Source organism: Salmo trutta, chromosome 9 (assembly GCF_901001165.1).
Source record: "Salmo trutta chromosome 9, fSalTru1.1, whole genome shotgun sequence".
Lineage (NCBI taxonomy): Eukaryota > Metazoa > Chordata > Actinopteri > Salmoniformes > Salmonidae > Salmo > Salmo trutta.
In genome coordinates, this window is record NC_042965.1 from 1,353,163 (window position 1) to 1,368,436 (window position 15,274).

General features: G+C 42.0%; 1 protein-coding gene across 14 annotated transcripts in view; it reads left to right on the top strand.

The window, feature by feature from the left end:
- Window positions 1–14,280: 14,280 nt before the first annotated feature.
- The window catches only part of LOC115199715 (ataxin-2), a 31,915-nt gene continuing 30,921 nt past the window's right edge, over window positions 14,281–15,274 (top strand). For 4 of the 14 annotated variants that reach the window (XM_029762068.1, XM_029762061.1, XM_029762063.1 and 1 more), the window contains exon 1: window positions 14,281–14,824. Coding sequence is in view for 12 of the 14 variants with exons in the window: in XM_029762061.1 (XP_029617921.1) it covers window positions 14,745–14,824 (80 nt within the window). In the remaining 2 variants the exon portion in view is untranslated. The remainder of the gene's footprint in view (window positions 14,825–15,274) is intronic. The other 10 variants (XM_029762073.1, XM_029762065.1, XM_029762067.1 and 7 more) reach the window with 4 other exon arrangements.

Below are 15,274 nucleotides of genomic sequence, written 5' to 3' on the forward strand. Positions count from 1 at the left end.
TTTCCTATCCTCAGTGCAGTGGGCAGTTGGGAGGAGGTGTTCTTATTCTCCATGGACTTTACAATGTCCCAGAACTTTTTAGAGTTGGAGTTGCACGAAGCAAATTTCTCTTTGAAAAATCTAGCCTTGGCGTTTCTAACTGCCTGTGTGTATTGGTTTCTAACTTCCCTAAAAAGTTGCATATCGCGGGGGCAGTTCGATGCTAATGCAGAACGCCGTAGGATATTTTTGTGTTGGTTAAGGGCAGTCAGGTCTGGGGAGAACCAAGGGCTATATCTGTTCCTGGTTCTAAATTTCTTGAAAGGGGCATGCTTATTTAAGATGGAGAGGAAGGCATTTTTTAAAAATAACCAGGCATCCTCTACTGACGGGATGAGGTCAATATCCTTCCAGGATACCAGGGCCAGGTCGATTAGAAAGGCTTGCTCGTTGAAATGTTTCAGGGAGCGTTTGACAGTGATGAGTGGAGGTCGTTTGACCGCTGACCCATTACGGGTGCAGGCAATGAGGCAGTGATCGCTGAGATCTTGGTTGAAAACAGCAGAGGTGTATTTAGAGGGCACGTTGGTTAGGATGATATCTATGAGGGTGCCAGTGTTTGCGGCTGTGGGGTTGTACCTGGTGGGTTCATTAATAATTTGTGTGAGATTGAGGGCATCAAGCTTGGATTGTAGAATGGCTGGGGTGTTAAGCATGTCCCAGTTTAGGTCACCTAGTAGCACGAGCTCTGAAGATAGATGGGGGGCAATCAGTTCACATATGGTGTCCAGAGCACAGCTAGGGGCTATAGCAGGCGGCAACGGTGAGAGACTTGTTTTTGGAGAGGTGGATTTTTAAAAGTAGAAGTTCAAATTGTTTGGGTACAGACCTGGATACCTTGAGGGAGGATATACACAGCTGGCTGTGTGTTGGGGTAACACCGTCAAGGATTCTGGTACTTGAACAGAATTGGGCCAAGTCACAAGGGAAAAGTGACTGGAGTACTTTGTGACTCCAGGGGACATACAAAACTGTCACAACGTCCACAGGTGGCGCCTCTCCCCGTTCGGGCGGCGCTCGGCGGTCGTCGTCGCCGGCCTACTAGCTGCCACTGATTTCCTTTTCTGTTTTCGTTTAGTAATGTCTGGTTAGGGTAGCACCTGTTTTGTGTTTAGTAATTAGTGGGGTATTTAGTCTGTCTGTTTTGTGTTTGGGGTTGTGCAGGATTGTTTCGTGTCTGCTATTGTAGGTTGGGGGATTTTTATTTTTTTGTCCATTTATAATATTTAAGCGTTGGGCATTAGGGTTGCGTCCCGATATATGTCAGAAGACTGTGTTAGTCTTCCTTTATTGGAATATTTTTCTCTGCCTTTTCGGCTTGTTATTTTTGGACTGGTTTTTCATTCATTAAAATAACTACGTGTTTCACGTACCTGAGTCTCCTGCGCCTGACTTCACCCCTCCTGCAGAACTATTATTCTGACAAAAACATCCGGAAAACCATGATGCAGAGACAACAAATGGACAAAACTTATGCCATCGGTGTCTCGGAAATCGTTAGGAAACACACAGCGAAACTGGAATTTATCAACAATACATCCACAACAAACACCTTGTCCTTATGCTGATGACAAAATAGATTAGGAAAAATGTAATGTCCTATTATAAGGCCATGGTCTTCATGGATGTCAACGTCTGTTAATATTTTGAATGTACAACGATACAGGATGGCTTAAAGCGACAGCTACCCTGGGTAAACTTTGATTTGACCCATCTACAGTGAAGCATGACAGATGTGCTTCTTTGTTGGAGATGCGGAATTATACAACGGGTGGGTCTAATCCTGAATGTTGATAGTTAAAACCGCATTCCAGCCGTTGTCTATTCCACAAGTTACCACCGGCTAAACCTATGATATTGAAAAGCATATTTACTCTGTTCAATCTCACTGCGCAATCCACTGTCTCATCAACCCTGCCAGGAAATGTATAAACTTGATCTCCACTATAATTGATCTCCACTATAATTGATCTCCACTATAAAAAGCATGTAGACATTATCTCCCATTTCTTTTAGACTAGCATTTGGTTTTCAATAGCAGAGATTTGTATAAACCATTCTGTCTCTCAGACCTTTTCAATATTGAATTGCGATCTCCACCGTCCCATATAAAGTGAATGTGTCCGAACGACACTGACAGCAAATTGAACTGGTTGTCAAAGCAACATACAAAACTGTTTTCAGTTCACACTAAAATGGATGAGTGGAACATTTATTTTGATATTTTTGGCGGTATGACTATGGATGAATGGGGAAAAGAGATGGCAATAATACCCAGGCATGCATATTTGGAGGATAGTGCATTGAATGACCTAGACCGCAACGGAAAAAAACACATTTAACAATACAAACTGGGCTGTGCGTTGCTTCGAGGGCTGGCTAGCAGGAATGAAAAATTGTTGACTTTAAAACTGTCACTAAGGAAGAGTTTGACCCATCAATCGGTCGCAGCTGGTGCGTTGTGAAGGAAACAAAAATGTCCACCTCGTATCATGTATTTATGGTGAACATCAAACAGCTAAGAAGGCAAGGAAAATATATCACAAACAGCCCACCCTCCCATCACCGATAAGGACATGGCCCAGCTCCAAAACTCCCAGGCTCTGAATCCCGGTACACCAAAGGGTCTGGTCCAGAAAGTGTGGTTCGACCTCCAGTTACATCTGGGTCCAGTTACATCATGTGCTACAGGAAAACAATATTATAACGCATTCTCTCTCTCTCAGATACGCCACTCGAATATAACAAGGCCACAAAGAATCATCTAGACCCAAGGGAGAGGGGCACAGAGTCAAAGAGGGGATTCATGTTCGAGCAGCCAGGGAACCCACTATGCCCGGTGACATCACTGGAGAAATATCTATCGAAATGTCCGGAGAACGCCCTTGCATTATACACTGCTCAAAAAAATAAAGGGAACACTTAAACAACACAATGTAACTCCAAGTCAATCACACTTCTGTGAAATCCAACTGTCCACTTAGGAAGCAACACTGATTGACAATAAATTTCACATGCTGTTGTGCAAATGGAATAGACAACAGGTGGAAATTATAGACAATAAACAAGACACCCCCAATAAAGGAGTGGTTCAGCAGGTGGTGACCACAGACCACTTCTCAGTTCCTATGCTTCCCTGCTGATGTTTTGGTCACTTTTGAATGCTGGCGGTGCTTTCACTCTAGTGGTAGCATGAGACGGAGTCTACAACCCACACAAGTGGCTCAGGTAGTGCAGCTCATCCAGGATGGCACATCAATGCGAGCTGTGGCAAGAAGGTTTGCTGTGTCTGTCAGCGTAGTGTCCAGAGCATGGAGGCGCTACCAGGAGACAGGCCAGTACATCAGGAGACGTGGAGGAGGCCGTAGGAGGGCAACAACCCAGCAGCAGGACTGCTACCTCCGCATTTGTGCAAGGAGGAGCAGGAGGAGCACTGCCAGAGCCCTGCAAAATGACCTCCAGCAGGCCACAAATGTGCATGTGTCTGCTCAAACGGTCAGAAACAGACTCCATGAGGGTGGTATGAGGGCCCGACGTCCACAGGTGGGGCTTGTGCTTACAGCCCAACACCGTGCAGGACGTTTGGCATTTGCCAGAGAACACCAAGATTGGCAAATTCGCTACAGGCGCCCTGTGCTCTTCACAGATGAAAGCAGGTTCACACTGAGCACCTGACAGACGTGACAGAGTCTGGAGATGCCGTGGAGAACGTTCTGCTACCTGCAACATCCTCCAGCATGACCAGTTTGGCGGTGGGTCAGTCATGGTGTGGGGTGGCATTTCTTTGGGGGGCCGCACAGCCCTCCATGTGCTCGCCAGAGGTAGCCTGACTGCCATTAGGTACCGAGATGAGATCCTCAGACCCCTTGTGAGACCATATGCTGGTGCGGTTGGCCCTGGGTTCCTCCTAATGCAAGACAATGCTTGACCTCATGTGGCTGGAGTGTGTCAGCAGTTCCTGCAAGAGGAAGGCATTGATGCTATGGACTGGCCCGCCCGTTCCCCAGACCTGAATCCAATTGAGCACATCTGGGACATCATGTCTCGCTCCATCCACCAACGCCACGTTGCACCACAGACTGTCCAGGAGTTGGCGGATGCTTTAGTCCAGGTCTGGGAGGAGATCCCTCAGGAGACCATCCGCCACCTCATCAGGAGCATGCCCAGGCGTTGTAGGGAGGTCATACAGGCATGTGGAGGCCACACACACTACTGAGCCTCATTTTGACTTGTTTTAAGGACATTACATCAAAGTTGGATCAGCCTGTAGTGTGGTTTTCCACTTTAATTTTGAGTGTGACTCCAAATCCAGACCTCCATGGGTTGATAAATTGGATTTCCATTGATTATTTTTGTGTGATTTTGTTGTCAGCACATTCAACTATGTAAAGAAAAAAGTATTTAATAAGATTATTTATTTCATTCAGATCTAGGATGTGTTGTTTAAGTGTTCCCTTAATTTTTTTGAGCAGTGTATCTCCACCCAAGGAGAGGAGAGCGTATCGGGACTCGATCTTGTACAAGTCAGAGCCGATGGGCGTGCATTATCTGGCAGAGATCTGCAGGCCAGCGGAATATGGAACGCCGTTTGGGTCTTAAAGCGCGTGGTCAAAACGCAATCTTTTTAATGGTACTGTGTAAAGTAAACAGGTGCAGGCGTTAAATTAACGCCTACACGAGTAAAATAAGCGTGTGCAAATGTGCTTGCAGGCGGTTCAACATGTGCTAAATAACTGGCTGCAAGCGGTCCTGCACACGTCAAGTTAACGCCTACAGCTGCTAAATATATACCTACACACGCTAACTTAAAGCGTTCTTTAATATGCTGATTTTACTAGCCAATTTCCCTAGCTCCAGATTTCACAGTTTGAAGGAACTTCCTTTTCCACTGCAAGCAGAGTTTGAACCTTTACAAGGTAACGGTTTTGTCTTTGAAATGAGGTTTTCACTGAATCGTAAAGTTTATCAGCTAGTTTACAGTGGAAAGATCTGTTTCTCATCACTGGCTATAAAATGCAGCTAACATTAATCTAGCACCAGGATCAGCAGTGCTTAGCATAAGCTAAGTCAGATACTTGCTAGGTAATTTAGCTAACGTTAGTAGCCTCAAACCCCGGCCATATTATATCATATAGTTAGCCTCAAACTTTGCCCGGTCATACTGCTAGCCGCAGTGAATGGTACTGTCTTGTGTTTTATTAAAAGCCCTGCTGAAAAAAACATGTAAACTATAACAGCCACGGAAACACATTGGACTGTGTTAATACTATCAAGGTAAATTACATACTAGCAAGATTGTTGCTTGAATGCAGGGCCAGGCATACATTGAATGCAGGGCCAGACAACGGAGATGCTCAAAATCTTGGTAGTTCTCGATTTTTGGACTATTGACTTTATATTGCTTTATCATTGACTTAAGGTAGACAAGCTACCTAAATGTCACTTATCTGCTAGTACTGAAGCAGGTCATGTTTTTGAGTTATGTTTTTAGCCCAAATCCTTGTATTTAAACAAAACAACAACTTAAGGTAGGCAACTTCTTCAGCCTGACAGGCTTTCATTTAAATGCAAGCATTAGCCGCGCTAGCTCGCGATTAGCATGAACACACAGAAAAGCTCACAAAGCAAATTTGGCTAGTGACAACCTTGTAAAACCTTTGCTAACGTCTAACGTTACATGTCAGCTTTCAAACAGAGTAGACTTTAATGTGGATGTTGACTTTTTTAATATTTATATTCCATTGAAGCTTATTAGGGTAAAATAACATCAGGCATATACCCAGTACTGGTTCAAAGGAATAGGGTTCCCATTCCTTCCGCTTTATTTTCACACAATTGTGTCTTGCAGAAGGGAACCACGAAGAGGAGCTTGGAGTGGGCAAGGGGGAGGCTGACAAAGCAGCAGAAAAGACCTGATTCATCAAGTATCAATTAATGTTGGTGATTCTCACCTGGTTGGCATGCATGCACAACATAACAAGGTATGCAACATTAAGCCCAATCAAATATCCAATGTTATTAAAACATGTATCCCATTTTACAGTCAAGCAACATTTGTCAGTTGTGTTAATGTTATGAACTACAAACAAGCTATGGTTCTTGGAGTCAATGAATCAATTGAAAGGGACAATTAGACATTTTTAAACTGTGCCAGTAAAGATGACAAAGTAATCTGCTCTTATGGTTTTGTTTACATTTTTTCCAGACACTTCAATCTGACACTCTTGTTAATGTTTGACGTCAGGCAAAACGTCTTTAGCCACCGTGGGACGGAGAGCCGCTGGTTGGCATTTGACTGCAGTGTCTGTACCAGTGAAGAACGTTAGACGTTAGGTCCCCATGATATCGAAGCTTCTTCCCATCTCCACTGCAGCCAGTCGATATCGATTTAAAAAAAACTGGAACAATAGATAGTGTAGCACAATGTACAACTCCAGTTTGCCTATTGTCCCAACAAATGTCAATTATACATTTTTACATAAGTCAGAGTGCATTTTATAGCTCTGCTTTCAACGCCATCCTGACCCACAAACTGGTTAACAGACTCAGGGCTCTGGGTGTAAATCCTGTAATAACAAATTAGATTTTTTACATTATTATAAAGTGTATCCCCAGAATGGACCCGACACTCCCATGGTACACATGACTACATGAAGGAGCTGTGGGACTTGACATAATGGTGATAGGACAACAGTCTCAGCGTAAACAAAACAAAGTAGATGGTGATACTTGACCATTCTCCCATCTACTGTACATTGACATGGAGATGATCAGCAGCTTCAAGTTCCTGGGCACCCTGATATCCTTTTCTGTCCTCAGTTACTTCACTCAAAGTCCCACTTGTGCTTCTCCACTACCCTCAAACTTGCTGCACCACGACCTATGTACCAAATACAGTGTCTTTTATTGCCATTACGTCCATATTTATGGTAAGATTTATTTATGGTAACATTGCACATATCGTAACAGTCCCTTGACATACATGACTTAACTACTTTGCATAATGCTCAGTTTACCCACTAAGAAATCATACATTTATTAAAGCAGCATTATTTATTACTGTGTCCAATTGATTCTGATTGGTTGTAACGTTTTTGAAAACTTTCACTACACAACTTTGTTTGCTGATGGACAGTCCTGTTGGAAACTTTCATAATATCAATTATTTTGGGACACATCACCAATTAGCATTGGCTACAGTATTCCGAACTTACTAGGTAGTCATGCAATAAACGTTTTGGATAATTCCCGTTACATGAATTCTTCAAATCAAATTGTATTTGTCACGTGCCAAATACAACAGTGAAATGCTTACTTACAAGCCCTTAACCAACAATGCAGTTAAAAAAAATCAAAATAAATAAGTAAATTATTAAAGAGCATCATTAAAAATAACAATAGCGAGGCTATATACAGGGGATACTGGTACAGAGAATGTGCAGGCACCGGTTAGTCAAGTTAATATATACATGTAGGTAGAGATATTAAAGTGACTATGCATAGATAGTAGCAGCAAATAGTCTGGGTAGCCATTTGATTAGATGTTCAGTAGTCTTATGGCTTGGGGGTAGAATCTGTTTAGAAGCCTCTTGGACCTAGAATTGGCGCTCCGGTACCACTTGCCGTGCGGTAGTAGAGAGAACTGTAGCTGTGGCTCCACTGGCAATCCCAGCCTAGGAATGCTGAAGCCCCTGAAGTAAAAATGAAAACCCTTCTTCATGGTTAAAGGGTATTAGATTCCGTCTCTCACAGTTGAAGTGTACCTATGATAAAAATTACAGACCTCTACATGCTTTGTAAGTAGAAAAACCTGCTAAATCGGCAGTGTATCAAATACTTGTTCTCCCCACTGTATATGGAAACTCACTACTCAAGAGCATCCCGTATCCTGCTTTCTAAGTAGAACTTTGTGGCTGACTCCACTAGGACATCCCTCTCCAATGTATGAATGTATCGCACTGGACCCAACATGACCGCTTCCTGTGCCTCGTCAACAGTTTGTGCTAACTGGATCTTAGATTGTTTATTGAACTGTGTTTTGGGACAAATAAGCAAAACAATAAACTGATTATCACTACCCTTAAAAGGATTGACTGCCAACAAAAGGAAACCAAATCCACATGGAAAAGTATTCATGAACTACAACCCAATTTTTTTTCAAACTTAGTGCAAATTAACAGTGACATAACATCCATCACAGTATAAAGTCACTTACCTTCTCCAACTTCTCTCTGAAGTCATACTCCACAATTTCTTTCAGTTCTGGCACAGGAGGTTGTAGGCCACACACTTGCCTGTATAGCCTCTGAAGAAATGTGGCTCTACACCCCCATGTACCAGACAGCAATCATACGGCCCACCTGCTTGTATATGCCATCATAGAGTGCTGTCACACAGAAGACAAGCAGTAAATAAAGGACACATTACATACAAAAATCAAATATCTTACTCAAGTCATATACATTGCCATAAACAAACGTGTCTTTGTTGGTGTAAAAGTGTAACATCTTGAGAGTTGCAAGAAAGGCAAAAAATGCCTATCAGGTCCCTCAAATATTGCAGAGGAATGGATGGCACTCATTAGCAGCCAGAGAAATTCGAGGGACCACCCTCAGCAGCTGCCCCTTTTCCGTCAGCATCCCTAAACCATGTCTATTTTTGCCTCAGGATTAAAGCGGGCTCACTTAAAGCCTCTCATTGCACAATCATAAATGTTGTCCCTCATCACGTTAATTCGGTTGGCATCTCATTAACTTCAGCAGTGTTTGGAGGTCAACACTAAAAGAGACATTCAGAATAACAAAGCTCAGATACTTCCCACAATTCATCTGTAATAACAAGACAATTATTTACAGGGATGATTTACTCATTGTCATTGTACCAATATCAATAGAAGAGTGTGGTGAAGGTGGACGATAAGCCTCAGGGAATGGTGGAGGGGAGGCCACAAGAAGTGGTGCAGAAGATGGGGGGTCACAGGAATAGGTGCTGCCACAAGTGTAGCCAAGTTTGTAGAAGTAGTCTGTAAAAGGTCATTTAAAGGCTTATACATTTTAAAAACATGGAGAAAGCAATAAAGCTGTTAAACATAATGTGATTACGTTCTGAATATGATTTACAGGAGAAATAAATGTAGCCGCATGCATCACTCACTATAAAATGTAATCAATGTATAGGTCAAGAAGACATTTTAAGGATACATGTAGCTCTATTTTTTTTAATAATATCTTCAATATGTATTACATTCAACAAGCAGACAGTGTTGTTTTCTCCTCCATGGTCCGTCCTAACTCTGGAGGGAACGCCATATCTGGAGACAGCATTCATGAAGCAATCCATTACAGTTCTGCTGTGATTGTTCCTGGAAGCACGGAGAAACAACAAGACGGCTGTACCCATCAATGCCACCATGTATGACTATCCTCCACCTAAATCAGAAAATACAGCACTGGTTGATACAAAAGCTGAAGACACATTAAATATACAAACATCACCATCCTCCTTTACCACTTAAATGCTGCATCAGGTTCCTGCCGTATATAACAAAGCATCAGACAAAATATTAAATTAACATCCAAAATGTGGAACAATGTTAATGAACAGTCTACCGCAGATCACAACTATAAGTACTTCCGTTAGCCCTCTAAAGGCTACAACAAGGGTTTGTTGTAGACTGTTTCCTGCAGCAGAAGATGTGTGATTACAATATCTCCTTAATTGGAAAAATAACCACGTTTATCTTGATGAGTCAAGAGGACAGACTCTCTTGTTGTTCACAATTAGGCACAAATACTTTGCTCCAACTGTTTTTGCCTCCGTATGTCCTCAATGTAAGCATGTTTGTTAATTTCATGGTGCAGATATTCTATCAATCACTGAAGTAGCAGAAACAATTATCCACATGAGTAACATATGGTATCAAGGGCCATTGCTTACTGAACTGTTAGTTGTTGATGAACAAGTTGATGATGAACAATTTGAGATGTTACAATGTACAACTTCTCAGTGATATAGATAATTGTGTCTATAACAAAAATACATCTACCTTATCAGTTTGTGGTTTCCATCAAGGTGCCATAACGAGTTTGGTCCAGCAACACGGTATGACCTTCTATGCAGCCTCTGCGACATGGCTCGGAGGGCAGCCGCCCTCGGGTTAACACAAAGCATGCTGTCCTGCTCCTGCTGACTCCATGACGACTGGTGTGTGTTTCTGTCAGGCGGTGGGTGTAGCTGGTGCATGAAGTCAGGCGCAGGAGAGCAGAGATGAGTGAACAATGCACTTTACTAGAGAAAATAGTACAAAGTAACAAAACAAGGAGAGGAACCAACTTCGGCGGAAGTTGTGACACCTTCACTCTGCGTCTCTGCACCCAGAGCCCTTAATTGTGATCGAACAGCCTCCGATCCACGTTTATCATTCCCAGCCTCCAAGTCCTTAATCTTTTCATCCAGAGCCAAGTCTGACATGTCAGAATATAACGGTGACAGATTGAAGTGTCTGGGGAAAAAAGTAACAATGGACAGGGATGAGGTAATGCATATCATCATAATCATTTTAAAGTCCTGTCTTGATTGTAGTCATTCTAAAATTGTTTGATTGGTAAGAAACTGGAAACCATGCATCTAAAGTCTGTAGTTTAAAGCATTACTCCCAAGCACAACTGACCTTAGACGACATTTGACTGTCGATCGGGACGCATGTAGAATATCTGCCATCTGAGACACACTGAAAGCACAGGACATCAGAAACCTCAGTTGCTCTTGAGCGATGGCATAACAAGGCGCACCTCTAGCTCCTCTCCAAGTCCGAGGAGCCCAGTAACTGGAAATGGCTGTGACAATAATACACTGTGTTTAGGCTACTTAATGTACTGTAACACAGCCCACCCCCCTCGATCCAAAAACACTTAAATTATAGTAACTGTCACAGATTGTGGCCAAGTAATATTTTTATAAAATTGGATTTTAAAGCCAAGACATAAATAGAAATGTTGACCAAAAACGAATAAAAAAATGGGGAGCAGGAGAACGAAGAGTGAAAAAACAACAACAAAACAACAGTAAACTTAACCACACCCAACATTTTTCATCCTCCCCTAGCCCACTCAAGGCTCCTCTGCATGGTTTCCATTCTGCTAAGATGTTAGTTTTGTGAAAATAGAGACCGTTAAAGGGACTGTGATTCCTGTTCAAACAGTGCCATAGTACTAACGTTAACGTTCCTGGTTTATGTCTGAAGTTTTTAATTTCTACATAGGCTTAGATTAAATATTCATATTGTTGTTATTTTGCCTAAAAATACAAAAACATGTTTGACGTCAGTACTCCTCGATCAAGCCAACTACCGTAATTTCCGGACTATTAAGCGCACCTGAATATAAGCCGCACCCACTGAATTAAAAAAAAATATATATTTTGAACATAAATAAGCCGCACGTCTATAAGCCGCAGGTGCCTACCGGTACATTGAAACAAAGGAACTTTACACAGGCTTTAACGAAACACGGCTTGTAACAAAAATAAATAGGCTTTAACGAAACACGGCTTGTAACAAAAAATAAAAAAATAGCAGTAAACAGTAGCCTACCAAGAAAGTCATTGCTCCAGACCAAGCTCCCATGCAGCAGCTCTATTTCCTTTTCCAACAGCCAGATCAATCGCCTTCAACTTGAAAGCTGCATCATATGCATTTCTCCGTGTCTTTGCCATGATGAGGGTGACAAAATGACTACCGTAATCAGAATGATGAAGTTTGAGCGTGCTCGATTTAATCTAAACAGTAAACAAAAAAGTTGTTTGACCTTAACCCGTTCGGCAATTTCATTGGTCTAATGAAAGCTTCATGCCGCCAAAAAACTGAGCACGTCACAGAATGTGTTTTTTTAAAATTTATTTTTATTTGAAAGCGGGAAAAATCCCTATACTAGCCACGTCATTGTTTAAGCCGCGAGGTTCAAAGCGTGGGAAAAAGTAGCGGCTTATAGTCCGGAAATTACGGTAGTAACTAATTTAGCATTCCAGCCATTTAAATACCAGCATTCATTACAACTATATATATATATATATTCTACATATACTAGCTAAATATAAAATACTCCCTTGGCCTAATCAGACTTACAATATTAGCAACACATAGGCCTAAGTTACTTGCACTGCTGTCTCAGTGTCTGAGCCTCCAACATAGCTGCATAGCCATACACAGATCCGTCCTTGTTAGCTAGCAGATCAACTTTATGATTTTAAGTAATAATAGTATTTAAAAAGAATCAACCTTGTTAACGTGGACTGAAGGGCATCAAGTCCAGGATTATCGGAGAGCAGAAGCCGAGTGCAGCCATTTAGGGTCTGTTTGCAGCAGATATGTAAGTTCCTTCTCGCCATCTTCAATTGTGGTGTTGTTGCATTAAACTGACTGTACACCGATTTAATGAAAGGAGGATTCAATTGTGGTGTTGTTGCATTAAACTGACTGTACACCGATTTAATGAAAGGAGGATTCAATTGTGGTGTTGTTGCATTAAACTGACTGTACACCGATTTAATGAAAGGAGGAGCTAGGGAAATTGGCTGGTAAAATTAGCATATTAAAGAATGTGTTAAATTAGCATGTGTAGGTGTATTTTTAGCAGCTGTAGGCATTAATTTGACTTATTTAGCACATTTGCACGCGCTTATTTGACGCGTATAGACATTAATTTAGCTCGTGAAGATGTTAATTTAACACGTGCAGGCGTTAATCTAGCGCCTGCACCTGCATGCAGCATTAAAAATATTGCGTTTTGACCACGTGCTTTAAGACCCAAACGGCGTTCCATAGCGGAAATAACTACATATACAAATCACAGCATCAGGACCACACAGTCCAGAAACTGGCCAATGCCTGTACCCACGCACATTGACCCGGTACCGCCTGACAGAATCCCCCGGTCTTCATTGCTGCGACTTACTTGCTAGTTGAGATGTCTGCTCTTCACTCCGTTATCAGTTTAGCCTACATTTCACTGATCTTAGTAGCAGAAAGCATTTTTGTCTGCAGTTGTCGGTTTGGCTATTTGTTTCAAGTGTATGTGGCGGTTCTAGCTTGTCTGGCGCCCTGGGCGAACCCCCCCTTCAGCACCCGCGCCCGCAGCAACCGGGGGCGCCCCATGCCGGCCCCGGCAAAATGCTGTCCTACTCCCTCTGTTTAATATAACACACATACATTAATTATTAATTTCGGTTGCCTATCCTGACGTGAAGTTTGTTCTTTATAAAGTATTTGACTCTGATGTGTGCCACACAAAGTATTTGACTAGCCACAAAATTAAGGAAATTAGAAGGGGGGATTCTGTCGGGGAGATTTTCGGCACAACACCCAAAAGGCTGAAGCAAGGCAGCAGAAGTAGTTGCAGATATTTCAACCAATACACAATCCAGGGGAATGTACAGATAAATGTGACACAATAAGTAGCTATAGCTACGTCAGCTGTGGTGGATAACAACGCGATTGTATGGTTTCATTTATTAAAATCAGCTCAAATGAACGTCATGGATTGTCTTTATTTTGTCTGAACAGTGTCCTGACAAGAGAGCAATTTTTTTTCTGCCATACAAAGTCGCACATCATAAGCTCATTGTTATGGATGTATCCAAATAAATCTTAACTAGAAAACAGCTTAAACAAATGCGCCTACTTTGCTGTTATTCTGGCTGCACTTTTTGACATGACTGTAAATTAGCCGTAGTTGGCTAGTTAGCAAGCAAGGGATAAGAACGTTATGTCAGTATGGCAATGGAACATTTAGAACGAACGACTGGGTCGCGTCTCTATTTATCAAACCTTTATTTTTAACTAGGCAAGTCAGTTAATAACAACTTCTTATTTAGAATGACGGCCTACGTCCCTAGCATCCCTAGATGTGTGATTTCGGGACTATATGTTTTGGAAGGATGAAATAGTACGAATAAATTGAGCAAAATAACGTTTAATGAAAATATGTCGATCATCATTTGAATATGTTGGTAACCCGTTGTATAAAAGTGATAATGCCCTCGAAGCCAGTGTTTGTTGGATATATTGCCACTGTTTGCCCCGTAACAATATATCCAACAAACACCGTCTTCAAGGGCATGATCAGTTAATCATGACATGTGCAAGCAGATTGCGTACGTCGTGTTTGGTTTAACAGGTTGTGCCAGGAAAGTAGGTGAATGACATCTTTTGTTTTGGGATGTTTTACAACCCCGTACAGTAGGTGGCGGCAATACACTGAGCGGATTCTGCCAATAAACCTCAAAGAAGAAGAAGCCGGCGTACGTTATACCTGCTCCTTTCGCTGTTAGCAACGAAGAGAGAATCCCCTTTGAGCAAATCGAAAAATAAATTGACCCGAGGTTCAAGTCACTAATGTATTACTTAAGTGTAATCGGCGCATATTGTATTTATTTTTAAAGAGGATAGCTAACTGTTCTGTTTTAATAGGCATTACACATACGTTAGCTAGCCTGCTATTTGCTAAGTAAGCTAATAGCTATCAAGGTTCTCTAAGGTTTTGAATCACATGCGCGAGTAGCTGAACTAGCAAGTTGGCGTTAGCGGTCATTAAAAAAAAGCTATCTAGCTCGCTAACTCAGCCTAATATTATATTTTCATCATTTGGTTGCAGTGGATAGTGTTTTTGAGATATTAGGAATACACCGCAAACGTTGTCGTTTATGGGATAATGTCAATGAAGCAGGCCGGTGGTAATCGCAAACCCGGCGGTGGTGCTGCCGCTGGGGCCGGACGACAGAATTTGGGCAGGTCGGTGATTTATTCAGTCGACATTTTAGTTAGCAAATATAATGCAAACATTTGAAAATTTACCTAAGCTAATTATGCTCTTAGTTACAGGAACTGACATTTCCGCGATAAACGTCAAAACGTGTGTTATGTGAATGCACATTTCAGTGGGGCCTGATTGCTTACTACGTCGTTGGTGGTGGTCAAGTTTTTAGCCAGCCAGCTAGCACGTTAGGCCTACGAATCATGCTGACACACAATCCAGCAGTATTGCGGTACTTAGTTATTTTGATAGCTCCATCTGTTAGTAGCTAACGAGTATTGAGAACATTAGTAAACTAGCAGTGGTTGCTGGTTTGTGTCCTTCGTCAATTCCTTCACAGGATAACCCTGTGACAAGAGGATGCATATACAGCAACGAATTAAACGTATATACTACATAACTAGATTTAGGTTAGCCAACTACCATTA